A 27,993-nucleotide genomic window follows, 5' to 3' on the forward strand; every position below is an offset into this window, starting at 1 on the left:
ATCGCATCGCTTTCACTTTCTCCCGCAGATACCTGTGTGTGTGGCTGGTGTTCGAGGTATGGGCTTCTATCTAAAACACTGCGTTGCAACTGGTGGACAGGTCCCGCAGTCCCTCATCTCTGCTATGGTCAAGGTAAGTCTAGGTTGAGCTTACGAGCTCTGGGCTGGGTGGGGGTGTTTGGGAAGTCATACAAGAAACTATGCATCATTAGATTTCTTTAACTAAGCTGAAGTCATTCAGCCTCTTATCATCAAGGCCATTTTTGCCAGCACTTGATATATGTAATTACATGTCTTGGATAAAATGAATAAGCAGACAAACTGATGTAGATGTAATAAATTAAGAAAACAAAGTTTGGCTAATGGTTGAATAAACTGAGTTGGTAAAGACCGAACAAGAGTGTACTAAATATCATTTATCTGATCTACGTACAAATATCTTCTGTGCACAATCAATAAAATCAATTAAATTACCTTGTGAGCCTTTCGCCTACTACATTGCTTTAGGCTCCTTCAGACTGCTCTAATTGACTGGTAGATGAGGTTGCAGTACCAGTAGATTAACAGTCCAAGATCCAGCAACTGCTACTACTGGTAAATTCAAATTTCCTCAGACTGTCAATTTGCTAGGGCTACAAACTTTTCTTCAGTTGATCTCTACAGTTGTGTGGTAGATGAAATTCTAACAAGGTTATAACCTGATTTTATTGATTATTCAAAGGAGAATTCATTTAAATTTGAAGATTAAACTTTACATTCACTTGTTTAACAGTTTTTCAAACTAACGTGGGATTGCATAATTAGAAATTCTATCTCTAATATCAAACCAAATAAATCAACTCTTGCAAGGAACTCATGCCTCACTCTCTCCTGTATTCGTACAGTGTTTCAACCACTCATCCAACGACGTCAAAATGGCCATCGCTCAGATGATCTGCCATGTTGCCTTGACAACAGAATCACCTCTGGACATGTCAATTGTACGAGGGATACTGGTAGTCTTGGTCAGCAATACGAAAGACAAGAACACGGCTGTACAGGCCGACAGCGAATGGGCGTTGGTTGCGCTTCTCAGGCTAAAACATGGAGATGAATTTTTACAGGTGAGAAAAAAAAAGAAAGGACCCTTTCTTCTTTGCTCAAATCTAATCTCCAACTTACTGTAATAAATGCACATTATGTTAATCACAGAGTGGTCAGTCAGTTAATTATTATATTCCACTTGAATGCCATTGATGAACAATTCCATCAAGTACGTACGTCCTGCCGCCTGTGTATGTGGGACTTGCCTGAAATGAATTGTCTGTGTTTTCTAGTTCATGTGAAAAGTTGAAATGTTCTCGCATTATGGCTTGAGCCTTCCCAAGATTAAAATAAAAATGTATGAAAAAAAAAAGGATTCAGACATACAAATAAGTTGCTTATTTTCTTGCAATTGCCATGTTTTCATCGACAGAGGGGCACTTTTTGAAAGTTTTCGGCACAAACTTAATGGCCAGTGCTGATAATTTCAGTGAAATCCTTGGTTTTGATTGGCTAAGAAACACTGGCCTCTGACTGTTTCTATAGAAACTGTCGAAGGAAGATAACTTGATGACTTTTATTAAATGGTCCCCTGATTTGGATTTTATATGGCATCCCTGGAAAATATATGTTACAGTATTCTAAGAATTGTTGATATATAAAGCAAAATAACATCCCAGAATGACTATTTAGGAATTCCTAAAAGTACTTAATAAATAATTCTAACAAGCTTCTGCAGTGTGTTGATATTCAATTATGAACGATTCACTATTACAGGATAAGAAGAAAAAGATAATGTCCACATGTCAAACTTATATTTGTCTGTATTTCTTTTCTTTATGTAACAGGAAGTGATGAAAACCCTTGACTCGGTCCCAGCTTCCAACCTCAATGATTGCCTCAAGAGATTACGGAAAGTTGCGGCACAGAACTTCCCAAAAATAGATATCGATGAAACTGTCTTGCGCTGATATTTTCCAAGATGGTAGTCTTACATTTTATCAGGACGCTATCTAAGTTTCTTTTTTAATTCTTCATTTCAAAGGACTGAATTGACAGTGGAGCACTGCTGTTCATGGCCAATATCACTATGATAGCCTTGTGATGATAGTTTCATGACTGGTGAACATGTACTAGATAGACTGTGCTATACTTTCATATATTTCCCGTCCAGCTGCTATTCATCACTCAGAAATGGAATAGACTCAATGAGAAATATACGACAGCATAGCTTGTTACGGGATAATAACACACCCACTTCAGAGCATTCAGATTGTTCCGATGCTGTTCCGAAGTAATGTTTGAAAGTTGTTTTTCATCTGGACATTGCCCACAAAGAGAAGGCTCGGTAGAGTGCCCCCAATCATTGTAAAATTTGACTTTTGTGCTGTAAAAGGGAAAATTACACCAAATTGTGTTCAGGGGCCATTGCATCAATCGATCCTGGCATGATTGATAAAAAGAGCATATGCCGATAAAATTCATTTGAATTAAAATTTGAAAACTACAGACTTGAAATGAGGTGACTGTTTTTTACAAACCGGTCTGAAGAATTTTCTGAATGTTTACAAGTCACTGATATACATCATCAGCATTTAAAGATTGTGTATTACAACATATCACAGGGTCTGATTATGAACAGCCCAGCTTCTGGGAAATTGATGATATTTGGACAAAGGTTTTCTTCTTCTTACCATTTGTATCAATTTATCTTGTTCACCAGCTTTGTCTCATAAAAATACATCAAGAGTTGTATGGTGCAATTGTCAATGAGAATATTTGTGTTATATTTTTATGTGTTTCGTTTCAACCAGGATCAATCATGGGTTGTCATGTTTAGCACAATATTTTTGGGAAATATTCTTCATTTTCATGTACAAATATCAAAATTTTATGGGAAATGTTTCAAAATAGAATTGAAATATTGCATAAGTTGGACACATCTGAAAGTAATGAATAATGTGCTCGAAATTAATTTAGTCTTTTGTCTTTTAATCATGATGTTTCTTGTTTTTGCCCTCAAAGCATTAACATTGTTGGTTAATGAAAATAATCTTATTCTTCGTGCATGTTAATGAGATCTATTTGCAAAGTATTTTGAGACACCAACATTTGTGTAAAAGCAAATGTGATTTCAAATATGTTCCACTGACTCTGTTTTGTTTCAAGTTGGATAAAATGTGATGACAGGAAATCAATGATATACATTTAGATCTGTATTTGATTTGGGCTTAGAACATAAACAAAAATATAGCCTTTTACATATTTGATGTAAATTTCCGTTGCTGAAAACAAGAGACCCTTTGAAAGACAACATTGGTCAATTTAATAGGACACATTTTACAAGAAACAGTTTGGATGGAAGACATTGGTCTACAGCCTTTATCTAGGTATTTATTGATACCTGTAGATTATTTTGGGGTGTTAAAGCTCCGATATGTGGTAATTGTTGTGGATTACAATTTAATGGAATAGTACCTTAGGGGTTCCCCCCCCCCCCCATGACATCCATTTATCTAGTAGCTCTGACAAAGTCACTGGCTAGTCACATGTGCATTTTACATGAATATTTCAGAGATAAAGAGTATTAAAATATTGCACAGCTTAAAAGTTTTACTTTCGCACACAAAATAAACTTTATAAAGTATATTGACACGTGAGGAAATACATGAATATTGTATGGCAACTGCACATAATTACTATGTTACAAGATTATCTAACCATGTTTAATGTATACATTGCCTGCGTTTATTATAAGTGGAATTTTCTCAGAGTATATATGTATTTTAATGTGAGAAGGCTTCTTCCCATTTTCGTTTGTATCTCATTGGCTCACTGATGTCATGTGATTAAAATCACAGTGGATATTACACTTCAAGATGTTTTTGTATGAACTTTGCTAGCCACTGCCTATACTGTTTAAGGGGAATCCAACCTTGTGTGAAAGACAGGATAAGGAGATAGCAGAATGTTGAAAGTTCCAAACAGATAAGACAAGTAATTAAGAAAGTTATTGCTATGCACATAATGAGATTACTAAGACTTGGATTGGAATCCTCTTTATTCAATAGATAAAGTCCATAGAAGTATTACTATTTGCGATAGTTGGTCTTTAAGGGTGGTGGTGGTTCCCCGAACTGAAAAAAAATCACAAGAGATGTTTTTCAAAAGAATTTAAATAAAATGTACTACGTAGCCTTTCATCCCCCTCTACCCCCCTGCCCTGAATTATAAAAAATGACTGGGAAAGTCAATTGAACTATGAAATACGAGCCTTTTATCAACTACTTGTGAAAGAATTTAAAAAAGAACATGGGACACATGCATGTGTATATATATATTCATTGTATTGTTAAAAAAACACGCATTTCTTCCATATGCTCTTTATTTTTCTTCTTTTACATCCTCATTTGATTTTTCTCACTTACGAACTCAAAGGGAGGGGGGATGTTAAGGGGCATATTTTCATTAGCGAGCATGTTCCATAAGTTCTGGGACACGGGAACTACTATGAGCTAAACAAAGCGTGAAATAGAATGAGTTTATTTCAGTTTTCAACAAGATACAATATAAATTGTATTTGTGTATATGTTTCTTGAATGTGCATGGATCTTGGAATTTTAACTGAGACTGATAAACAGAGCGAAAGGAAGAGGGGAGTATATATAACCGAAAGAGAGAAATTGAGAGAGGGCAGATCTATACCAAACCAAGAAAATAAAAATTAATGCAGACACAGAGAAGACGGATCAATACAAAGTATGTGATTAAGGGGGGCAAGAGCAAGAGGAAATTTCTTTTGACTAATTATCTCGCTTAGAACATGTAGCTCGTAGCCAATATAGCGAAGGCTTCACTCTGACGATTAAAGAAATGTACATACCACATCCATACAAGATCTAATTTGATACTGCAGACAAAAGATAATTAAATCATGAAGTAAGTACCTCCCAGGGTCTGACGTCACAGACAATGAATTATCGACAATGTACAAACCCATGCCATTGAATACATTTTGGTTGTATAATGTCGTGCGCGTGCGATTTGGCTATAAATTATTCAAATACCAATTAGTCTAATAGCCGATGACCTATAATTTTCCTTTTCAAAAGATTTCTGCTGAACATACCTCCACGATCGGAATGACTAAGGTACTTTGAAAAAAATGTGTCTTTATAAAAATATGAAAGTTTTTTTTTTACATTTTCAGAATTCTTATTCGGGATTTGGATGAACAACGCATCTTTTAATCTGTCAGTAAATATGAATAAACTGCAATGTATGGAATCCAGCTTGTATAGTAGTCTATATTAATCGGTGTTATGCCTTGCAATCCTTCAGTTTGTTAAAGAATGCAAAAAAAAATGAATATGGGAGTAAACTAGTTTAGGTCCATATATCACTTTCGCTAGCTGTTGACCCCTCTTCAACCCCTCTCTTCTTAAAAGTGTAATACTCGGACCTTAATATTATTGATGATAATGATGACCAAAGCCAATTACAATCGGTAGATTCTTTCAGTTACTTTTTATGAACCTCCTTGTACATCATTTGTGTGAGGTGGTTCCGTCGACAGAGAGTATATTATTTCATATAAGGTACATCAAAACATAAGTTAAATTGACAATGCAAACCGCAAGGTAGTTCCATTTTAACCCTAGTTTAGTGTTACCATTTAAGATAAGGCCTCGGGTGCTTCTTATTAACCCCCCCCCCCCCCCCCCATTTGTTGATCTTTGCAAGGGCGCCATCGAACACCTTACGACTGGTCAGCAACCCGATGTTAGAATAAATCGCAGTAAAATTTGATGCGAATATTGAGACGTGGAACATCTTTATGCTTAAAGTTCCAAATCATCATACGAATATCTATGATGTTCAAATATATGTCTAGGTTTATGACTATGCTACCATCTTTATTAGAATAAAAAGCGAATTGAATATCTAGTCGTAATGACGTCATAGGAATTGTACTATTGGCTACGATTTGAAACCAATTTGGTCTTTACTCCAAAATAAAGGCTTAATTGCAATCATCAAAGATTGTTAGATTTAGTATTCGTACAGGTAATTAAAACCTTTAAAAATACGATTTATTAATATTTTCAGAAAATAAGCAAAATGCGATTTGTTCAAAAAATCGGAACGTGGACTAGTCGTAAGGTTTGCGGATGCCTTAATGAGACTGACAAGCATGAATCTTTGAACGTTACCAGGTTGTTTCCAAGGTTACATTATCTCAACTGCTCATCTCAGAACTCCATTCCGAACAATTCCTTCCAAACAATAAGCGAACACGAACCATTCAGTACACGACTTGGCAATGCTTTATGGGGGATTTTTAATCAAGGGATCGCTCATATTGTGACTTATCGATTTCCCTTCGATTATCCAGAACAATGAATGATCTATGCAACGGGATGCTGTATGAAATATAGATATTGAATTATGAGCAGCTTTAAAACGATATAATGTAGTATATCGAAATCTTACGGGTAATTATAGTAATTACGCAGTCACTGGTGACTGTTTCTTTCCCTGCTGCGTGCTTTCATTTTGGAATAACACCGTCGATAAAATGACATCGCAGTCGCAGAAGTGCGTTTATTAATCGAGAACGGAATACACAATTTGGCGTTATGGATGAAGGGAGTATTGACAATTCCAAAGAAGGACACATGAATATATCGACAAGAAGTGATAAAAAACGTGAGTAGATCTATCATTTTTAACATTTTTTTCTTAATGTCATTGAAAAACAGTTGTATAGTTTCAAGTTGTCTCCTATTGCACAGAGGGGCTACGTTGATATGCAAAGTCAGGTTATTGCGCTTTTGATATATATGTAGATGTATGAAATATAGAATGCCTTAAAATCATCATGCATAGATTGTTAAAAAGAAAAATAAATAAAGACACATTTGAAATAAATAAAAGATGGAATGTTATTGTTTCCCCCTTAAAAAAGCTCGATCATGACATTAGCCAGTGTATCGGAGGCAAATCAGATATTAATCATGTTTTTAAAGGATGACCAGTTTCTATAAACTAGGATTCTCATTAACAATTTCCACTCCAATTTTTCAACAACAAAAAAAGTATATAATTGTTGATACCAATGATGAACATAGAATCAGTAATCAAATATATTTTCATATTCATGATCATCCCATCAAATGTGTTTTTGTTAAACGTGACTGTTTGGTTATTGACACTGGCGTAAATCCCGGGGGGGATGGGGGGGATATATCCCCCCCACTTTTCGAGGAGGGGGGGATGGCCTGTACAATCATCCCCCCCACTTTTTACGAAAGAAATTTAAAAAAAATCACAAGAGATAATTGTTTTATTGGTGAAAATTCTTCCTAAAATACCGCTTAACAAATAAAACAATATTATTGAATCATAAAATGCAAATAAAGAGCCAGTTCACCATTTCCAAACGAAATACTTATGTCCTTATTATAACATTGAAGAGAAACCCCCGTTTCTTCCAATTCATCAATGTCTTTGGGAAGGGATTAAGATGGAATGTCAAAAAATTTTGAATGTAATCTCTAATAAAACCATTAAACCATCATGGGGTAAAAAGATAATAATATTGGAGGGGTATTTGCGGGTATTTGCCATATGGACATACAGTGGCGTAACTACGGGGGGGGGGGCATGGGAGGCACATGCTCCCCCCATCGGCTGACAAAAAAACCCCGGGGAAATGGGGAAAAAGATAAAAGAGGGAGAAAGGAAAAGAAACGTAGTGGGAAAGAAGAAAGTATTATTCATTATAATGTTATATTATATTATAATTATGTTATGTTACATTACATAAGAAACATTTTTATCATAACTTTATTAAACATAATTTGCCCAGGGCCTACGTCTTCATTATTCCTGGTGCTCGCATTGTCTGTTCAACGAGATATATAATCCTGTTGTACTAAAACATCCCGTTTTTCAAGTCAATATAAACCAAATATATTTCCTAGCACTTGAGTTATCATTGTTTTATGTAGTGACATAGGCCTATGCTTCTTTTACATGACTCAAAAAGTGATTGCCCCATGTTAAGGTCTTCGTATATATAAAAACATTTCCTGTCCGTGATTACGTTCGCATTAGTGGATTGGTGAGATATGTCTGCTCTTCATGAATTCCTAAAATCAGTCCTTAAAATGTCCCTTTTTCTGATCTGAATATCAAAAATTTTCAGCTCGCGCTTCGCACTCGCCTCATTTGGTTAATGAAATACGTATGGTCCAAGTTAATTCCTACAAAGAAACCTTAGAATGCCCCACTTCAGGTCTGAATTATCTAACTTATCTAAATTTTCTGCTCGCGCTTCACGCTCGCAATATTTGATTAGTGAGATGCGTATGATAATCATGATTGCAATGACTACAAAAAGTGTTTCATGTGTTCAGATGTAATTCTACTAAAATCAGCAAGCGCTTGGCACTCGCATTAGATGACTATGGTGAGATATGCATACTCTTAATGGATTCCTAAAATATATTCCCTAAAATCTCGCTGTTTGGGGTCAAAATATACGAAAATTTCAGCTCGCGCTTCGCGCTCGCATTGTTAAGCGAGACAGGTAACTATCATGATTACGCAAATTTGATTGTAATGTCCCTTTTTAGGTGTGAATATTAAAAAAAATCAGCTCGCGCTTCGCGCTCGCATAATTTGATCAGTGAGATACATATCCGTTCAATGACATTGTCCTTAAAATGTCTCTATTAGGTCAGAATAACTAGCAACTGAGCGCGATTCGCGCGCTCACTCAGTGATTCAAAGATTTTGCTGGTGCCCCCACAATGCCGTGACCCACGGTACGCCACTGTGGACATATCAATTACAATTCCTTGCATATATAAAAACATGATTGCAAAAAAAATGCCAAAATATTTCAGTCATCCCCCCCACCCCTCAACACGGATTTACGCCAGTGGTTATTGACATCCATTGAAGATTGTTTCAAATATATGCATATCGACCATTTCCATATTCCATACATCGTTATTGTATATACATGTAGAAAACTAAGCGTCGACCGACTAGTGTACAAGTGTTGTCATACACCGAATGCCTTTATCTTAATTACCCTCATGGTCACCTGGCCATTGTGTGAAGCTGCCCCTCTGTCCAAAGCTAATCAATGATAAACGATAAATTAATATGATCAATAATATCAGAATTGCCTGACAACTATATATACAGGGAAGATGAGAGTTGAAAACGTATAGGGTAATGTACGTAGACCCATATAAACTATACCGGTACGTTTGTGATGAATAATATGTTGGCAATTCCAAACTAGGTTACCATCTTCTTCTTCTTCTTCTTCTTCTTCTTCTTCGTAGTAGTAGTAGTAGTAGAGTAGTAGTAGTAGTAATAGTAGTAGTAGTAGTAGTAGTAGTAGTAGTAGTAGTAGTAGTAATAGTAGTAGTAGTAGTAGTATAAGTAGTAGTAGTAGTAGTAGTAGTAGTAGAAGTAGTAGTATAGTAGTAGTAGTAATAGTAGTAGTAGTAGTAGTAGTAATAGTAGTAGTAGTAGTAGTAGTAGTAGTAGTAGTAGTAGTAGTAGTAGTAGTAGTAGTAGTAGTAGTAGTAGTAGTAGTAGTATAGTAGTAGTAGTAGAAGTAGAAGTAGTAGTAGTAGTAGTAGTAGTAGTAGTAGTAGTAGTAGTAGTAGTAGTAGTAGTAGTAGTAGTAGTAATAGTAGTAGTAGTAGTAGTAGTAGTAGAAGTAGTAGTATAGTAGTAGTAGTAGTAGTAGTAGTAGTAGTAGTAATAGTAGTAGTAGTAGTAGTAGTAGTAGTAGTAGTAGTAGTAGTAGTAGTAGTAGTAGTAGTAGTAGTAGTAGTAGTAGTAGTAGTAGTAGTAGTAGTAGTAGTCTTCGTATTTGTAATTCCAGTGTTTCTTATGAATAATGTCGTTAAAGAGTTATAGATGAAATTAATAAGACTATTATGATAACTAAAAATGCATCTACGTTGGGGTATCTGAGGAGCTGTATTTTCAGATTCGACTGGAACTAATACTCTACAGGGCCATGAATTAAAAGAAGTACCTATATGTATATATGATAATGAAGAACGGATGACTTTTCAATTGCACGCAATCAGTTTCACAATAATATTCAGTCCCGATATTCGGTATAAACAATAGCGATGTAAATACTAAAATAGCGTGAATTAGACAGGAACCCAACCAATTTATTTGTGTATTTTTCAAAGATGAATATGCCTACTGAGTATTTTTATTGTCAATTCTCAACGTTTTTTTCCAAAAAATAAATGACTCTCGTGAGCTTAATGAGATTGGTTTAGAAAATTGGACTATAAAAGCGACCCAGTTATCTGGTAACAGTTCCGGTGATACGATATTTCTCCAACCGTATATGAATTCATTCATCTAAATATGTGCATGCAGCGTGACAAACCTAATTCTGGATTTAATTTAATGGATTGATATTTGTATACTTGGTCCTTATAATTGAAACACACAATTTCCTGTCCACTTTCAGTAATCAATTATCCATTGACAAATTGATGTAGTAATAGATCGTTGCGATGGAGTGTTCCCCTAATGAATAGGCTACTCATAAATTGGTTAGTATTATTGACTTTCTTTGCCATATATACGCGTTGCTATGCAAATCACAAAGAAGACTGTGTCTAATTGTAAATGGCATGCGGACATCATGGGAATCACATCTACACTCACTGGCGGATCCAGGGGGGGGGGGGGTACAGCCGACCCGTGCACCCCCCCCCCTCCCCCCGTTGAGAGGTAGTTTAAATTTGTGATGCAAAAATGCCGTTAAAACAGGAGTGCGCCCCCCTTTCGAAAGTGAAGACCTTTTTTTTTTTGCTTGTCAATTTTTTTCGTGGACGAAATCACCTTAATTTTTTTAATTTTTGGTTGAAAACTCTATTTTTTTTTTTTTGGGGGGGGGGGGCTTATCAAATTTTTCCTGGGAAAAATGTACCCCCCCCCCCCTTTCGAAAAATCCTGGATCCACCCATGCACCTTTAATTATGAGTGTCTTCATACAGCTAATGGATTTCTATTACGCAATACTTAAAGCCTTAGGATTACATGTATATATCTTTTTGTTATTATTTTTTATAAAGGTGCTGAAAATGACTTGCTTCGTTTGGGCTGTTTCATAAAATATTTTCCAAGAGTATTTGTTTGTTTGTAAGGCGCTGTGATACAGCTAATGTGAAGACTATAAAAGAGCATTATATATAAATACCAATATTGTATTGTATTGTTATAAAAATCATCAAACATCAAGAATTATTTGATTTTTTTTTCTCGTAGGACTACTGTTGAATGATTAATATAAGAGTGAATATTTTGTTTGTTTATATTTTTCAGGATTCCTAAAGGAATTAGCAGATGAGGTAAGTTCGTTTAGTAGCCTCCTTTCGTTTCTTACTAAAAAGATAATAAAAAGATACTGACTAAGAATATTAGAAATGGCCAACGCAGTATGAAAGCGTTATTTGATGAAATTACAAATGAAAGTGCAAAACTAACGTAGTATATGAACCAACTGGAAATAAGGATTTCATACAACGAAAATATAATATATTTTCGTTGTATAAAATCCATTGTTATGTTTTGGTGACTTGGCATATAAATCATTCTATTGTTCCCTTTTCAATTCAGGTCATATTAATATGTCAACATAATTTGTATGTTTTATGCCAATTATCAACACTGTAGCATTAATGGGTGTTCGGGATGACTGGACCTCTAAATAAATCACAAATATTATATATTGGGTGAAAGTCTTGGTCTTTCATGCAATTTTATCAACAAGATTGTTCAATATTTTAATTAATACACGGAACGGCAGGGGTGGGGGACACGTACGTCGATCCCTCCTTCGTACATTGATTTCGAATCATGATAATTGGATACGTATATTACACAACGGTTGTTCTTGACATTAGATCTTGAGAGAGGCTACGACCTGGCATGTAAGAAATAGAAATGTTTCATACTGGATTCCATATATTCAAAGCAGATATTTACGAGGATGGCCGGGGAGTTTTCAGGTCGAAAAAAAAAATCAGCTTGCATTCCTGAACTGGTGATATATATATTCTATTTATGGATAACTGCGAACTGTCTTTAACTGTCTTTTTGCAGGCCATTTATTTCAGCTCGCGCTTCGCGCTCGCGGGTATTTTTATACTCAGGCCATATGAAATACATTATCTTGTTTTTAAGAATGAAAATTTAATTAGGACTAACCCCTATTACAAAAGAAAAAAAACATTTGGGCAGCCGCGACGGATAAACTTTGAATGAAAATATTTTTGCCCCTCCCCATATTTATCATAGCTAGAACTGTCCCTTGGTATGAAGGGAAAAAATGTGACTAAGGAGAATGAGGATCTCTCGCATGACAGGTCTCCGGACGTCGGTAATCGGTACCGATATTTGTCGGTAATCAGGGCTCCCACCCCCCACTGGAAAAGTCCTAGCGACGCCCCTGCCCCCATATACGGCACAATAGAAAATATCTTCATCAAATTATGTTTTGTTTGTCCATGTTTTTTGTCTGATGAAAATAATTACATACCCTTAATCAAATGTAAAGGTTTTATGAACTAGCTAAAACTGAGAAAGGATTCGAATTAGAAAATATGAGTATGAGTCTACGGTATTGACTGAAAATATAATTAACTCTCATCCACTTGAGAAAGAAACATAACAATTATGATGATCAAGGTAAAGAGATTGCCTTCATAAATCAATATGATTGTTCTTTATGTCAACCGAACGTGCTTTGAAGGATAACTCACTAAAGTTTGTTCTTTCCTGATCATCAGCCATTGTTATTCCATGTCAAACACTATTTTTTCAACACAGTAGCCAGGTGAAGCCATGCAATGTCTATAATCATTGGTGAAGCTCCCAGGGTGGTTATAGGGGACGGTGGGTCACCCTTTATTGACAAAAATTAAATGTGAGGTGATGATGGGAAATGAAAGAGAGCAATGTTTGTTTGTTTGTTTTTTCTTTTAAAAACGTATCGTTACACCTTTTGGTTTTTTTTGCAGCTGTATACGAGAATTTTACTCCATATTCACATGTCTTACTTCAAAGGCCGTACGCAGATTTAAATAGAATGAAAAAAAAAATATCCGTCAAATGTTCGAAATAAGGTAGTATAATAAAGTGATGGGCAAAGAGATCGAGGTGGATTTTTCTCATTTATGGTTGAAAGGGAAGAACTTGGTACAAACTAGTACCTATTTTTTTTTTACATAGAAAGGTATATTTAAACATTTATGGGGTGCCACTTCCCCTTACCCCCAATGCGTATGGCTATGAATCCATAAAAAACACACACATATAGACGCCAAACCTTGCCCTATTATTGAATGAATCCGAGTTTACCTAGATCTACTACGATTGGTGATCACTTCAACCCACCTCTTTGATGACGTCACGCAGACTTCAAGCACTGATTTTTGAACTGCCAAACAATATAACAATAGCAGCATCCCATCCAGAGGGGCGCACAATCGACCCCATGGGGTACAGTTTGTCATTTCTTACACCCATACAGGTGCAATATTTGTTACCCCGGACGAAGAGAGGGTGTGATATTGTACCCCTCTTGATGCCAAATCAGTGCCAAGTGAATGAACTTGATTGGAAAAGCAATTGAACCAGTTTTTCTGTTATGCAGTTTGGACTGTTATGAAACTGTACGACGTGCATTTGAAGGTGTTTTTTTAAAGCTCAATAATAAAAGTGGTCCTATAATAGCATTCCAATATTTAAACAAAGTCAAAATAGTAAAAATGTATGGCAAATCCGTCGTGAAAAATTTAAAAAGCAGAAAAAGGCCAGATAAATTTGCGAAATTTTGGTTTACGGTCAATTAGGCCCAACTTAACATATTTCCATGATGTCACTTGCAAACGGCATGTCGCGTACAGTAAATTGATTCATTTGATTAGATTCACTTATTTGATTATGATAAATGTATATATATTTTTTCAACGGTACTTATGACATGTATGATTGTGTCTGAATTATATATTCAATGCACAGATAAAAGCTAATAGATACTTTCTGACAAAATGTCAGTTTATATAACTATAATATGTTGGCCTATGTCTATGGTGGTGTACAATATAAATGGCGTCATTAAATTAACTTGAATATCTTATAAACTTTTATTCGTTGTTAAATGCTCACTGATAGGCTTCCATTAATATATTTCTATTCTTCTTTGGAACAATTCCAAACAGTACACTGCAAAAACTCCGTTGTTGATTTAACACCAGCCCGGAATCTTTATATGTCCACACCAGACAAGTGTTAAACAACACCAGTTTCGTTTTGGTCTAACACCAGAAAGGTGTTTATACAACACCAATTAGTATTAAAACAGCATCGGTTTGATTCCAAACTGGTGTTGTTTCAATACTTCTCTGGTGTGGACATATATAAATTCCGGGCTGGTGTTAAATCAACACCAGAGTTTTTGCAGTGTAATCTCTAGCAAACTAATCAAATCATTTTTTAGGATATCATGGTTCTAATTTATACCAAATTATTATATTGTTATAATGCTTTGATTTAGATGTTATAATGGAAATCAAATTATTATCGATCAATATTAATCTAGTAATCTCCCATTAATCAAACAGTCGGCTCGAACAATAAAAATTCGCATTGTAAATCAACCGACCAAGCAAGCATTCTGTCCATCAATCAATAAATTAATTGATACAGGCTACCTTCGAAATCATATGCTATATATGAACATGAAATTGGGCCCATTATATCTCTTACATGCCTTTACACATATACGATCTTGAAACATTCTCATAATTTACTATTTGAACTTCAATGTTGTATATACATCCGATGTTGAAACGATTTCCAAATACATAATCATCTCTAATATACCATTCTTAGTTGACCTATAACATTTCTAGAAGGGGGAGCATACGGACGTAGATTCATCGATTAAATAATTCCGAACCTCTGATCTGTATTTTGATAAGAGGTGAAGAGTGTATGATGAAATTATTTGCCTCCATAAACATTGCCACATGAGGTACGGAGGAAGGGATGCGGAAAAATAAGGGAAATGGAGAGGAAGACTTGGGAGGAAAAGGGGGAGGGGTGATGGGAGCTAAGGACAGAGGCATAATGAGGCAAAATCATACTTGATTTTAGATACGTTGCGTTTAAGGTGAGAAAATTGAGCGAGTAAAGCGAGCAAACCCTAAAATCAATAAGTTTGATATCAATGATTTCTTTTGTAACAAGTCTAAAGTTGAAATGCTTAAATGGCCAAATTTTATAGGATATTCAATGGAAATTATGATGCTGAAATGCTCTTAACGTACAAATCCCAATTAAATGATTTTGTCGGGGAGGGGGTAAAACGCCCTACGGAAAGATGCGAGTGATTAGGTTGTGAAACTATCGAAAAGGGATGGGTTATTAACTTGTATCTCCTTGACATCGAATAAAGCAACCATTTCCCAATATTTATCGTCATTTTTATTTCTTTTAGACAGGGGTGGGGACCAGTACCACTAGCGTACCAAATGCAGGGGACGTGTCCCTGCCCCCCCCCCCCTTGACGAGTCACAACTGATACAGGGGACCTTTTTTGTCAATTTTTTCTGGTAAGAAATCCTTTATTTGCGGTTGAAGACCTTTTTTTTTTTCGCGGACAAACTTTCCTCCAAAAATTCGCCCCCCTTCTGGAAAATCCTAGGTACGCCAGTGACCAGTACTCATGCACGGGGAAAATGTACGGGGATGTGATCCTTATATTTTTCGAAAAGACCAATTAAACATGGATTACATTTGGTGCTGGAAATTTCCCTAAATATTAAACACAAATGGTGTTTTTGTGTACTTAAACAAAATTTGATTATGTCATCCTCTTTTCTACAATACATAGTTCTCTCAGGTAGAGCCCTATTAAACAACACTTTTTTCTGTTATGAAATGATCTTTGGATATATGGGAATTGGAATACGGAGGAATTGTCATTTTTCACGGTCGACCTTGATATGGAATATTGTGATAATCATCACGTTAATGATTATATAAACAGGTCGAGACTCCAGGCAACATCTTTACGCTCTCGAAAGAAGAGAAGACAGCGAGGCTCTTCCATCTGAGGTACAGCACCAGAGAAGATGTTTATTATCGCTATGGTCGAAAGGAACCTGCCCTCAAGGGGTGGAAAGAGGGCGCTTTCACTGTCGTCAATATGCAGCGATACCACGCCAACAAGGGGCCTCAAGTCGGAGAGTGGGTAAGAGTGAGAAGAGTGACGTGCTAGATTTAGTTCTCTGGGAGGGGCGGTGGCAAGGGCATGGGGAAGGGCTTGATATTTTCTTTCCGATCAGGGATTCATAGATAAAGATATGAAATCTGAGATTTCAGGGGGAAAAGGGGGGTGATGTGGATAAACTTTAACAGAAGAATTTAAAAAGGACATGAAGAGTTTACTCTCTTGACCAGGCAGTGTTGTCCCGCTGGTGGGGGTGGGGCGATTGCCCCCCCTTTTCTGAACAACTTTCATTCATTATGACATCAGTGCAAGAGAAGTTATCCATATCACCAACTCTTTAGTATAATCAAGTTTTATCAATTTTCTCGCCAGACCTATTTGACAAGGAGACCCAGGCACTCCAGTGGATCTATCAGCTGGTTATTGGATCTGACCCAATCTGGCCTAGTGGTAGACCAGGTCTATGCTCTTACCTACAGTCGGACCCTCTCTGGTGGAAACATCAACTATGATATGAGACGTCCGGATTGTCTACCAAGCAAGAAGCATAATAACGGTATTCTTCATTATACTTTCCCCCTCTATGCATGTCCGTCCTCCATCTGCCCAAGTGCACCCTCAACATGAAAATTCCCTGGGGAAAAGGCAGAACCATGATTTCATTATGAGGAGGGGAAGCAAGGATATATGAAAAAAAAGGCTTCACATCTCCTTCTCCCAGGGGTGACAGGACCTATCACCCCTATCAATAGGAATTATGGTTATAATTTCTGATTTAATATTCTTGAGAGAAATAGAGGACAATTATAGATTTTTTCAGATTGAAGAAATGTCTCAGGATGATGACTCTGTCTCATATACATATATTCACTTTTTAAAGCCAAGCTGATTTTTAAATAATGTAACTGCACACTGTGGAGGAAACCACATGAAGTCACAAACATCCGAATTGAGGAATGTTCAACATTTTTTTAAAAGGACACGGAATAAAAGGCAAGTCTAGACAAATATAATATAAAGAGGAAACCTTACAAAATCTTTGAAGCGCGGAGTATAATTTTTTTTCTTGTCTATAGAAAGTCATATAAATGGTCTGATCTTTGCTGCATACTTGGATGGTGGCTTACACAAACGTGAGAGGGCGCAAACCCAACTTTTCTTCCAAGATTGTCTTGAAGATCCAGATGGCTTCCCATTTGATCTCCTCATTACACTGAAGGTAAATCAGGAAAATATTGGTTTTCTTTTTAATTTGTCAAGGAAATACTTTACTATATATGTTTTTACAAGATAGTCACATAATAACTTCAAATAGCATTTTTTCTGTAACAAGGCGTGTTCAAGGCTTTTGTGAAGAGAAGGAAATCATTACCACAATGGCGTCAAGTAAGTGGTGCACTAGTACTATTCTACAAGTAATTTTTAAACAAATATACTAATGTAATTTCATATACATTATAATCGTAAATCTCTTGTCCTTGACGGTACTTGGCATTTCGAAAGTACTTCACTTGGTTTTCACTAGGTTTTGTTTTACGTCAGATCTGACAAAAATTATAAAAAAATCTTCTTCATTGTAAAGACTGTCTCAAAGCATTTATTTGCCACTACTAAGGACTTGAACTCGGTTTTAAAGCAAATATTGAGAGATGCTTTGTGCGACATTCAAACATATGATAAGCACTGTGCTACTTGTGTTTCTACCTCAAAAGCCATCAGATCAACAAGAACTTAAAACAAACAAGCCATCCAGGAATCAAGGATCCCTACAGCCACTGTTCTTTCCTCCAAGACCTCGTAACGTGCCTTCTAAACCAACAAGTTGTACGTGTGGCCGCAGGACTCACAGAGAACATCAGATCTGCGCTTCCATTGCAGACTTTAGGGACACAGCAGGATGTTATGAACAGGACGAAAGGGATATCATCGCTTCGGAAAAGCTAGAAAAGAGTAGGACGAAGATAACGCCAGAGAGTGTAGACTCCTGCTCTATGACCAAAGACAGTGGATCTGTGTTGCCTACAGAAGCAGATAAGACAATCCTTGAAGCTATATCTGCAAATCCACCTAAGGGTAATGGGGGAATCGCTTTTGATCAGAGCAATAGAGGCAGCCAATCAAAAAGAACAGTGAGTTTACAAAATTTAGAAACGTCAAAGCGTCACGACGAGGCAATATCAAGAAAGACCTCTGGGACATCCACAGCTTGGGAACACCCTGTCATTGACCAAGAAAACCTGGTGAGTTCAAGTATTCCTCAATCAATGTCATAGAATTAAAATAGCTATCAGGTCTTCAGAGGATTTCATGAAGCTCTTTGACTTTTCTAACTTGACTTGACATTACCAGGCTGGAATATATTTTGCTATATCGAGATGAGGGCAACAAAACTTTTACATTATTTCAAACGATTTAAGTCAAAAAACAGCACTGCCCTCAAATATGTAGTAAAAATAGTAGCTGTATATTTTAATTTTCAATTTGATCAAATGCAGTTACAGTAAACTTGCAATCAATGGTAACCACCATGTAAATGGGGTACTAGTAAAAAAACAAGATATTAGAAAATTGACCTCAAATATTGCACAATCTTTTTCCATATAGCATTGCAGAAATATGAAAAAGAAAATATCCCATGTGATGTAAAATATCTGGGAAACATATCTATCACAGTTCACAAATACTATGCTCAAATACCCAACATATATATATAATTGGAATTCTTGAATGCATGAAGATCTATTACCTCAATCATATATATCAGATGATGATGATGGTGATGAATGCCGCTTTCTCGTTTTTCTACTAGGATATCGGAATAACAGTGAGGATAAAGTTGCAGGAGGAAAATTTCCAGTCAGCAGAAAAGCAGAGATTAAAACCAATATCATTCCACTCACCAATACCTGAACCTCATTCAATCTTTATACCAAGATGAAATCTTGCAATACTATTAATGAGATATAAAATCTAATGGTAGTTATCTGAATCTTTTCCTGAATACCCATGATAAATTTGATTTCTTTCTTTCTTTCTCAGGTTGGGAGAAGACAGAAGTCCAGATGTGTCATTTTATGACAAATGGGCCTACAAACTCGCACAGGAAGACTGGTCAGATCATCAAAGACTCATTTGCCATGGATCACTCAAAACATTCTCCACTCCTTGGGGGATATGTAGGGACATAATGATATAATAACTATCAGCTTATCAGTAATGATGAAAGACATTGAAATTTTGAGTAGACAATGGATGACAATCTGAAAGCTGGCAAGATGTTCCTAAACCCGTGCTTACTCTGGACCATCACGTCATCATATACTAACCTTTCATGAATACAGCTGTCCTACAAAAGATGAATTCAACTACAAGTAAATCTGTCCCAGTGAAGTCCTTTGGAACCATAGATATCTGGGCCCCATCTTACAAAGAGTTATGATTGATCCAATCAATCTAAACTATATTGAAATCCATCAGTTCTACAGAAAATTAGCACAATGTTCTTTGTAAACAAAGAGAACGGTGAATTTTCAAGAAAACATTGAATGCATGAATATACATCAATATTTTGAATAAACATACATAATAGATGTTGACGTTGCTGGCCGTCCATAGTTGTGATTGATTGGATCAATCGCAACTCTTTGTAAGACGGGGCCCAGTTCTCCTCTCAGGAAAAATTTTAACTAAACGATGTGAATAACACGTTTGCATATTCTGATCTGAATTTTTTTTTTTGAATTGTGTGTGTGTATGACTCGTAAAAGTTCCATTCCAGGAGGGTTTACCGACTACTGTATCTTTAAATAAAGGGGGCAGTATTCAAGATGGTCAAGTTATGCAATCACACTGCCGACCCTTCACAGAGCATTTGGGTTCATATGCTGAACCATATGTGGATTTAAGAGGTGGGAACTGTTAATTAAGGTAAAAACAATTCACAATTGTGACTGACAATTGTTTCTCGATTTAGGAGTTTGCACAGTGAAATTCCTCCAGTATGCATTCCTCCAATATGCAAAATTTGCTGAGACTATACTTTTCATCTAGTATTGTTACAGAAATGATCTAGCTTGATTAGACTTTTACATGAATTTCTAAATGAAACCCGGCCAATTTTTAGCAGGTATTCCAGGTTTACCTCATGAGTGCTTCAATTTGTGGTGATAGTGTTGAGTGCCAATTCAGCTTGTAAATCACCTTTTCATTTTGGTAAATACTCTATAAGCACCTGTCACTTTTCCTCTCCATTATGATATCATATAAGCTTGTGTGTCCTGAAACTATCATGGTGCGGATGGTATTAGATAAAAACATATTTTAGTGGATGTATTTTTTACAATTTTCCAAGAACATTCATTCTTTTTATTGGGTGCCCAAAGAAAATAAGAATATTGGACACATATATATATCCACTTATCAAGAATGGATGGCATAGAAATTTTAGGATATGATCCTTGCATGTTACTTTCTAATATAAAATGACCAACTTTGAAAGTTCAAAGGGACCTTTTGTATAAAAAAAAATGATGATACAGAGAGAGGGTGCTAGATAAGAAATTCAAAATTCATACTTTCACAAAGAATCAATGGCTGAAAATATAGTCACCAACTCCTACACTTATTGTGAGATTCTTATTCTAGATGATAGAGTATAATCATGCCATTGACCCTTTACCAAGAAAGCTTTAGATGGGCTTTCATAGTGACATCTAGCTGTCATGACTAGAGCCTGCCGGGCCTGGAGACTACAGAGTGGTCAGTCTGGTCATACAATTGATAGACAGAGCATTTTTGGCTGGTGAGCACTTCCCTGACAGAGCAGTGTCCATCTGTTATAATCCAATCATTCTCACTGGCTCTAGGAATCATTGCACAAAAATTACTAATATGGGAACCAACCGTCCAATAATGACTACCATATGAGTCTAAAGTCAATCAGAATCAAGTATTTAAAGTTCCTATTGGATGGTGACATTTCCATAAATGTAACTCTCATACAAAGAGGTCCAGGGGAGCATTTCGTGAAAGGACTTTATGGATGTTTTATCAGACAGTTAACATAGGAACCGTTCTTCTCAGCCAATCAAAATCAAGTAAAGTTGTCAGATCCGACAACTTGTCAGACTAAAATGTTGATGAAATGCTCCCCTGATCACTACAATCTCTCTTACCACCGTTCAAATAATGTGTTCTCATGACATGCTAATTTGTCAAGTAGATTAAACCCGATTTTAATAGATTAAAGACTTGTCCATACAAGGCAAGAGGATGATTCCATGGTATAGTACATGTACCTCACAAATATGATGGGCGATTTCAAGTTCAGTGTTGGGAGTTTGTGTTAAAAGCTTGAGTCATGCTGCCTACCACACACAAAGTATCCATTGTGGGTATATAATACAAATAATGCATAGGTTTAAGTGTGTTATATGTGGTGATGCAGTGTACGAGAGGGTTTTAACAGTGGTGCAAGAAATCAGCCAGTAACATCACAAACTTAAACATGTGCAGAATCTGTTTTATAAAGCAGCTTGATGTCAAAGGTTGGGTAAAAAAAAAGGAATATCATGATAGTGGGTAGCAAAAAGGTGGATTGTACATGTATGCCTTATGTGATCATACTATAAAATCCCTGCCTCTTATAACCCTCAGCATATAAAACCATGCATATAATTTCCACGCTATCAGTATCTACACGTACAAAATTATTTTTGCAATTTTAGAGTGCATGGTACACTTCTTTTGCTTCTCATTGGTGCAAGCTAGCACAAAGGTAAAGAGTAAACACTTGACGCATTGAATCACAATTCCTTAAATAGGCCAAGTGTGCTATTTTCATATTCATCTAAAATCTTTTAACTGTTTTTTAATAAATAATCATATCAATCACATCATTGATTACACAACACCTGGGACCCGTAACACAAAGGTTAGTGATTAATCGCTAAATGAAATGGCCCATCAAGATCATTGTTGCATGCGCATTTTGCTCAGTATACTGACGAGGAACCAATCAACCTTTGTGTTACGGGGCCCAGGTGATGTCAGAACAAACACCACCCTCCTATCAAGTTCAGTGCAAAGAATCAGACAAAAACCAACACCAGCTGTATACATTGAAGTTGAACTTAAAATCACCCAGTGTAATCTGTTATTACTTGCATGCCCAGGGCCCTGTCTTACAAAGACTTGTGATTGATCAGATCAATTTTATCTATAAAAATCCTTCATTGTCATAATTTTCATGCATGAAATTTATGCAATATCCCTTTAAAAAAGCAGAACCCACTGACCTGTCATGATACGGATATATACAATGAACATCATATAAAAAAGAACACTTTAATTAAATGGACATATACCTTCTAGAGGTTGGAGTTGCCGGTTTTCTATAGGTGTGATTGATAGAATAAATGGCAGCTCTTTGTGAGAAAGGGCCCAGACACTACATAAGAGGAGATACATGTAAAGGAAACATTGTTTCCACTTACAATGTCTTATGACAATGACTTCTGCATAAAACTTTCATAAAATAAACATTAACTAATATATTAGTTAATGTTTATCATGATTCGATGACAAACATTTCCAGGAGCTACGTTCGCACAAATGCACTTAAAAATGGAGATCAGTATGCTGTATCAAACATAGAGCTTATTTACCTTTTATGAAATAAAAAATGAAGTTTCCAACTGCAAAAGAGTTTGGTGTATTGATTTACTATTGAATTCATATCAAATTTTCATGGCAAAAATAGTTGAAAACAAAATGACCTGTACTTGTGTGAATGTATGTAATTAAAGACATGTTTGGAAGCAGCACACATATCACTGATTACACTTTACTTAGTAATTGCCTTGCGTTTTTTATAAGGTTTGTCTTTATGATGTTAGCAAAAAACATCATACATGTACATCTTTTATCTATCAAAAAATGGTATAATACTAGCTCACATACAGGATGCTACAAACTGGAGAAGGAACTTCAGAGTAATCAAAATCTCATGATAATTTGGTGTTCATCATAAAAGAGTGATTCACTGGAACAGAGGAGCTGCAGTGTCTTCCCCAAAATGTTTTCTAGATTCAGGCCACACTGTGTAGTACGATGCATCCGGTAAAAGGACTTCAGTCATAGTACATTATCAAGGTTGGCCGTGGTTGTGTAAAAGAATGAGATAAGAGACAAACTATAAAAAGTCCAAGGTAGGTTTGATTGAATCATTTCTTGACAAACCCTTGTAGTTGGTCAAGGAAGCAGATGTACTGCCGATGTTCCACGGCACTGGCTAGGTCTGAGAGCTTCTCGCAGAAATCATTTGTGATGCCCCTCTCGGCCAAGAAATTCTTTAGATGATCATAGAGCTCCTGGCGAGAAGAACAAAATAACAGAGAGAATAAGGAAAATAATAATAATGTAACTTTTAAGAGTCAAATCCATTATGCAGTGTGCGCAAGTGAGTGAAGGACTAAAATCAAAGGTTTTTTAAAGGATTCAACAGTAATACAATTTTTTTTATGTCTTAAGGGAAGGCTATTCCAAAAAGCGGAGCATGTACGAGCAAAGGGAATTGCAACAGAAACCAATGTTGAGGAGTGAAGATGCCTTTTGGTTATTCAATAATAGATTAACACTGAATGCAATTAAAGGCAACAAGTGTATTTTTATCAACGTTTGGAAGAAACCTAACTAAAGTTAATATTGGTATTTTCAAACTGATGATTAAAGTTAAGCGGGAATGGGGAAAAAACCCTTCCGATACTGACATTTAATTTAACCAGGCTAGAATTCAACATTTCACTTCTTTACATGCATGGAATGCCCATTTATTATCCATGTTTCCTTGAAAGTATTTTTTTATTTTGTTGGAAACTACCAAGGAAATGAGGAATATTCATTCTTGACTCTTGAAAGATTGATTTCTGGAAATTAATTTTATGTTATATGACTAACAATACATATCTTGGTAAATGCAGGACTTAAAACGGTAGGACAGGAACAGATTTTGTTGAGGCCAACAAGTATGGAAAATCCAAAAATGATTAAAACAGAATCAGTGATTTTGAAATCATGCTTTTAGGGTCTTTATCTTGATTTGAAATAAAGAAAGATTGTATCGGCTTAAAAATGAAGTTGTAAGGCATTATGGGCAAAGCAAGAGTTCACCGAGTTCCCTAAAGACCAGTGTCAAGTTGCTAATCACATCTCAGTGCAATTGCATTGGAGACCAGCGTACACATTGCAACAGCTCTGCAATGTGCTGCATCTCCATGGCACATCCTTGTTTATGCGTTGCTGCAGCAACACAGCAAACTGGTAGTGACATCATTGTCAAGGACATATCTGATTGGCCCAAATTATCAAGATTGCAGAAGAATCACAGGAGATTTTATACATCAAATGTCTGAGATTTGGTCTGATTATTCTGCAACAAACCCGATCACCGTTGCAATGCGTACCAGGTTGGTGCACACTCTGCGATTTTATTGCAATAGGATCGTGTTGCATAGTGTGCGCTGGGCTTAAGACTCCATCTTAAAGCTGGTATGACTTTTTCCCCCCAAGTCGAAAAGATGAACCCTTAAGCAAAAATAAGTTCAAAATCAATGATTAAATGGAATCTGTCTTACATCCAGGCCCCCAAAATATTACCAACATCCTCACTTACCCCATTGATGACCTCTGACCCTACACGGTATGCACTCTCAAGGTTGTCTGTCAAAACTCCCTCTTTGGCAAACAGGACCTCATCAATGAGGAAGAGTTCATCATCACCATTGGCTTCTTGATCGACCCCCTGATCATCAAGGACATCGTCCCTCTGAAAAGCACAGCTTATTCTCAGGCTGTTTGGGCCTCCCTTGCTGACCTCAACGTTGAAGTCTGGATATGATCTCATCTACAAGTACATGATGGGAAGGGAAGATGTAAATATGGGCCCTGACTAACTATTCACTATTGCTTCGCAATGCCACGAGGCAACAGCTAGTGTTGTAACCCATACCAGTTGCAGTACGGGTTAACCTGCTGGTGTGCCCCTGATAATGAGTTGCGAGCAGAACCGAGTTCATTCTCCAACTCGCAGACCAGCGTAGATGAAAAGGGAGAAGATTAGATGAACAGGGCACGTTTAAAAAAAATGAAAGAAGGTAAAATAAATTAAATCAGGATATGTGTTTTTTAAGTGGCAGATTACTTTAAAGATGCTGATATTACCAAAGAAAAAATTATGGCCTATGTTTGTCTAGTGAATATTGTATAGGGCACTGAGACAGTTTGGGAAATACCGCCTCCAAGTACTACCCACGTACCGTGCGTGTGGAGACCCGCCACTTAAGTTATTAGCTGATTTTCATTATTTTTATTGTTAATTTGAGGAGATGGTCTTTGCAGCACACGTGCACCAGCATATAACTTGTAACTAGTAATAATCACCGCTGCAAACGTTGATTCTTAAATTAGCACCGAGAGTTATTACGCAATGCTTTCGAGATCGGCACAGACCTACTTTGTGTTACAATGTCACCCCCAGGTCCCAGAACTCCAGAATGAAAGTGGATTAAATCAGCAATTTCGGTAGTAAATTCACCCTGAATTAATTGGAATATTTCCTGATTTGAGTGTGGGGATAACACTTGAGTTAAGGTGAACACATTTGATTGAGTGAGTGCACACGGCAGACCTAGATTACATGATTCAAACATCATGTTCAAACCCAATGGGTCAATGGGTCCCGGCTGCAAATCATTGGATTACACCGGACGGTACGGTCAAGTTTTCACTTGCAGGTTACAGCACTAGCAACAGCAGCCAAACATTCATTCATCTAAGTCCATTTGCAAAATGAGTAATTCCAATTGAAATACTATAAAATGAATATCAAATGACAGCACATCATCTCATCTCTTAAAACAAATAAGAAATAAGTCATGATCATTGAAGCATTGTACGCTTCATATCAATGATCACAGCGTGATCTGAAAACATGCATTATCTCATTCATGCATGGCTGATCACGATTTGCAACTAGGTGCAAAAAAAAGGCTATACTTTTCTTTTATGTGGTTATTACGATATACAATTCCTTAGATTTTTATGATAGCCAGGTTCTGGATATTGTAAAGTAAAAGCCAGTAAAACCATGATTCAAACCTGCCCCCTCCCCCCCCCCCCTGTCTTACAAAGAATTAGGTTGATCTGATCAACCTAAAGTATATGGAAATCCATTAATGTCATAATTTTTCTTTAGGAAATTTGCACAATGTCATTTGACAACAAAGAGAAGCATACTGAATTGTCAAGAAAACAATGAGTGTATGAATATACAATTTAGAAAATATTTTGACAGACATGTATTTTAGATGACGTTGCTGGCTTTCCATACATGTAGTTGTGGTTGATTGGATCAACCTAACTCTTTGTAAGATGGGACCCACAACATGTGATCTGGTGTATATGGAGGAAGTGGGAGATATGCATGTAGATATCAACATGGAACCAACTTGTGATAAATTCAAATCAATCTAATCTATGGTAGCCAGCCACATAACGCTCGGATATACTCAAATCCATTTGGATGTAGGGGAAAGTTGCATACATGGATAAGATGGATCCAATCTAATCAACATTATAACCTATTCAAGTACACCACGAAAAGCTATGGCAAGCCAAAAGCACCATACTTACTTCTGGAGCAACGTCTTGACCCTGCTCATCTCCTTCTTCCATCTCTACTGAATGGTTGATGTTCAACCGAACTGTTATCCTGTAAGTTCAATATCCAAAACAAGCGGATATCAGGTCAAATCAGATTCAGTGTGGATGTGCAGCATGCACTTTCATTTTCACATTACCATTTCCGGATTGCCCCCATTGTTTTAGTCAAAATACACATCTGGGAATAATGAAAATGTACAATGGTTAAATATTTCAAATCTTATTATGCAGGCCTGTAAACAGATCCGCTAATAGCTGAATTGGGTATTATTTGATTCATTCAATCCATTTACATAATTGGCAAAACACTTGTCTGTGTGTCTGTACAATAACTACTGTCATTACAAGTTGGACACCATGCTCATACATAGGTTTTAAACAATCATCATAAACAAGTAATCTTGCTTTGTTCTCAGCCCTATGAACAAATATTTTGTCCTGTTTTCCCAACTCTAAATAATTTCTTAATACTTTAAAATAGATAGATAGGATGAAATACTGTATACCCTTCCATGCACCACAAGCACTTGGCTGTTGAAAAGTATATACCCTTTTTTCCTGATGTTGAAAATTTTGATACCGTTTTCACTGTATGCATTTACGCTGCCCGATCATGGAAAAAATGACCCGTTCACATGCTTTATTGTCCATCTTGTAAGTGTCCGTGGCCCCTTCTGTATGCCTCATCTCCCAACCATCTTACCTCTCTCCTTCTATATTCCTGGTGAGTGTGATTTCTGCATCATCAACAGTGACTTCAAAACCTGGAATCTTTGGAACGTCCGTTAGACTGCCTTGTTCGACCTCAATCTCTTCTTTCAAGAATTTCACTAAATCACTATCAGCTGTAAAAGGGGAAAAACAATTTGAACAAATGATGACGATGGTGTGATATAATCATTTGAAAGTACAGAGGGGTAACAAAAGTTTCAAAATTACACATACATTTA

At 36.4% G+C, this 27,993-nt stretch overlaps 3 protein-coding genes across 3 annotated transcripts; 2 read left to right on the forward strand and 1 right to left on the reverse strand.

The window, feature by feature from the left end:
• The first annotated feature begins 33 nt into the window (after positions 1–33).
• On the forward strand, positions 34–3,895 carry LOC135159643 (stalled ribosome sensor GCN1-like). Its single transcript, XM_064115599.1, has 3 exons — positions 34–133; positions 885–1,103; positions 1,872–3,895. The coding sequence occupies exons 1-3, from the start codon at positions 59–61 to the stop codon at positions 1,992–1,994; spliced, it is 417 nt and encodes a 138-aa protein (XP_063971669.1). The 5' UTR covers positions 34–58; the 3' UTR covers positions 1,995–3,895.
• A 2,435-nt stretch (positions 3,896–6,330) lies between these two features.
• On the forward strand, positions 6,331–21,091 carry LOC129283070 (uncharacterized). The gene is made up of 7 exons (XM_064115598.1): positions 6,331–6,732; positions 11,410–11,435; positions 16,142–16,345; positions 16,697–16,880; positions 17,401–17,543; positions 18,037–18,564; positions 19,364–21,091. The coding sequence occupies exons 1-7, from the start codon at positions 6,663–6,665 to the stop codon at positions 19,400–19,402; spliced, it is 1,194 nt and encodes a 397-aa protein (XP_063971668.1). The 5' UTR covers positions 6,331–6,662; the 3' UTR covers positions 19,403–21,091.
• A 442-nt stretch (positions 21,092–21,533) lies between these two features.
• On the reverse strand, positions 21,534–27,888 carry LOC129283052 (complement component 1 Q subcomponent-binding protein, mitochondrial-like; the record flags this gene model as incomplete). The annotated part of the gene is made up of 4 exons (XM_064115600.1): positions 21,534–23,694; positions 24,996–25,226; positions 27,014–27,092; positions 27,747–27,888. Coding segments are annotated over 4 exons (599 nt in total), but the record flags the coding sequence as incomplete, so codon positions are not given.
• Positions 27,889–27,993: the final 105 nt, after the last annotated feature.

Source organism: Lytechinus pictus, unplaced genomic scaffold (genome assembly GCF_037042905.1).
Source record: "Lytechinus pictus isolate F3 Inbred unplaced genomic scaffold, Lp3.0 scaffold_291, whole genome shotgun sequence".
NCBI classification, from domain to species: Eukaryota; Metazoa; Echinodermata; class Echinoidea; order Temnopleuroida; family Toxopneustidae; genus Lytechinus; species Lytechinus pictus.

Bases quoted from the DNA above. Each gene is read 5' to 3' on its own strand.
- LOC135159643 (XM_064115599.1), top strand. From the start codon at position 59: ATGGGCTTCTATCTAAAACACTGCGTTGCAACTGGTGGACAGGTCCCG. The intron at 134-884 runs GTAAGTCTAGGT...GTATTCGTACAG, and splicing joins TCATCTCTGCTATGGTCAAG to TGTTTCAACCACTCATCCAA. The intron at 1,104-1,871 runs GTGAGAAAAAAA...TTTATGTAACAG, and splicing joins ATGGAGATGAATTTTTACAG to GAAGTGATGAAAACCCTTGA.
- LOC129283070 (XM_064115598.1), top strand. From the start codon at position 6,663: ATGGATGAAGGGAGTATTGACAATTCCAAAGAAGGACACATGAATATA. The intron at 6,733-11,409 runs GTGAGTAGATCT...TATATTTTTCAG, and splicing joins GACAAGAAGTGATAAAAAAC to GATTCCTAAAGGAATTAGCA. The intron at 16,881-17,400 runs GTATTCTTCATT...TCTTGTCTATAG, and splicing joins AAGCAAGAAGCATAATAACG to AAAGTCATATAAATGGTCTG.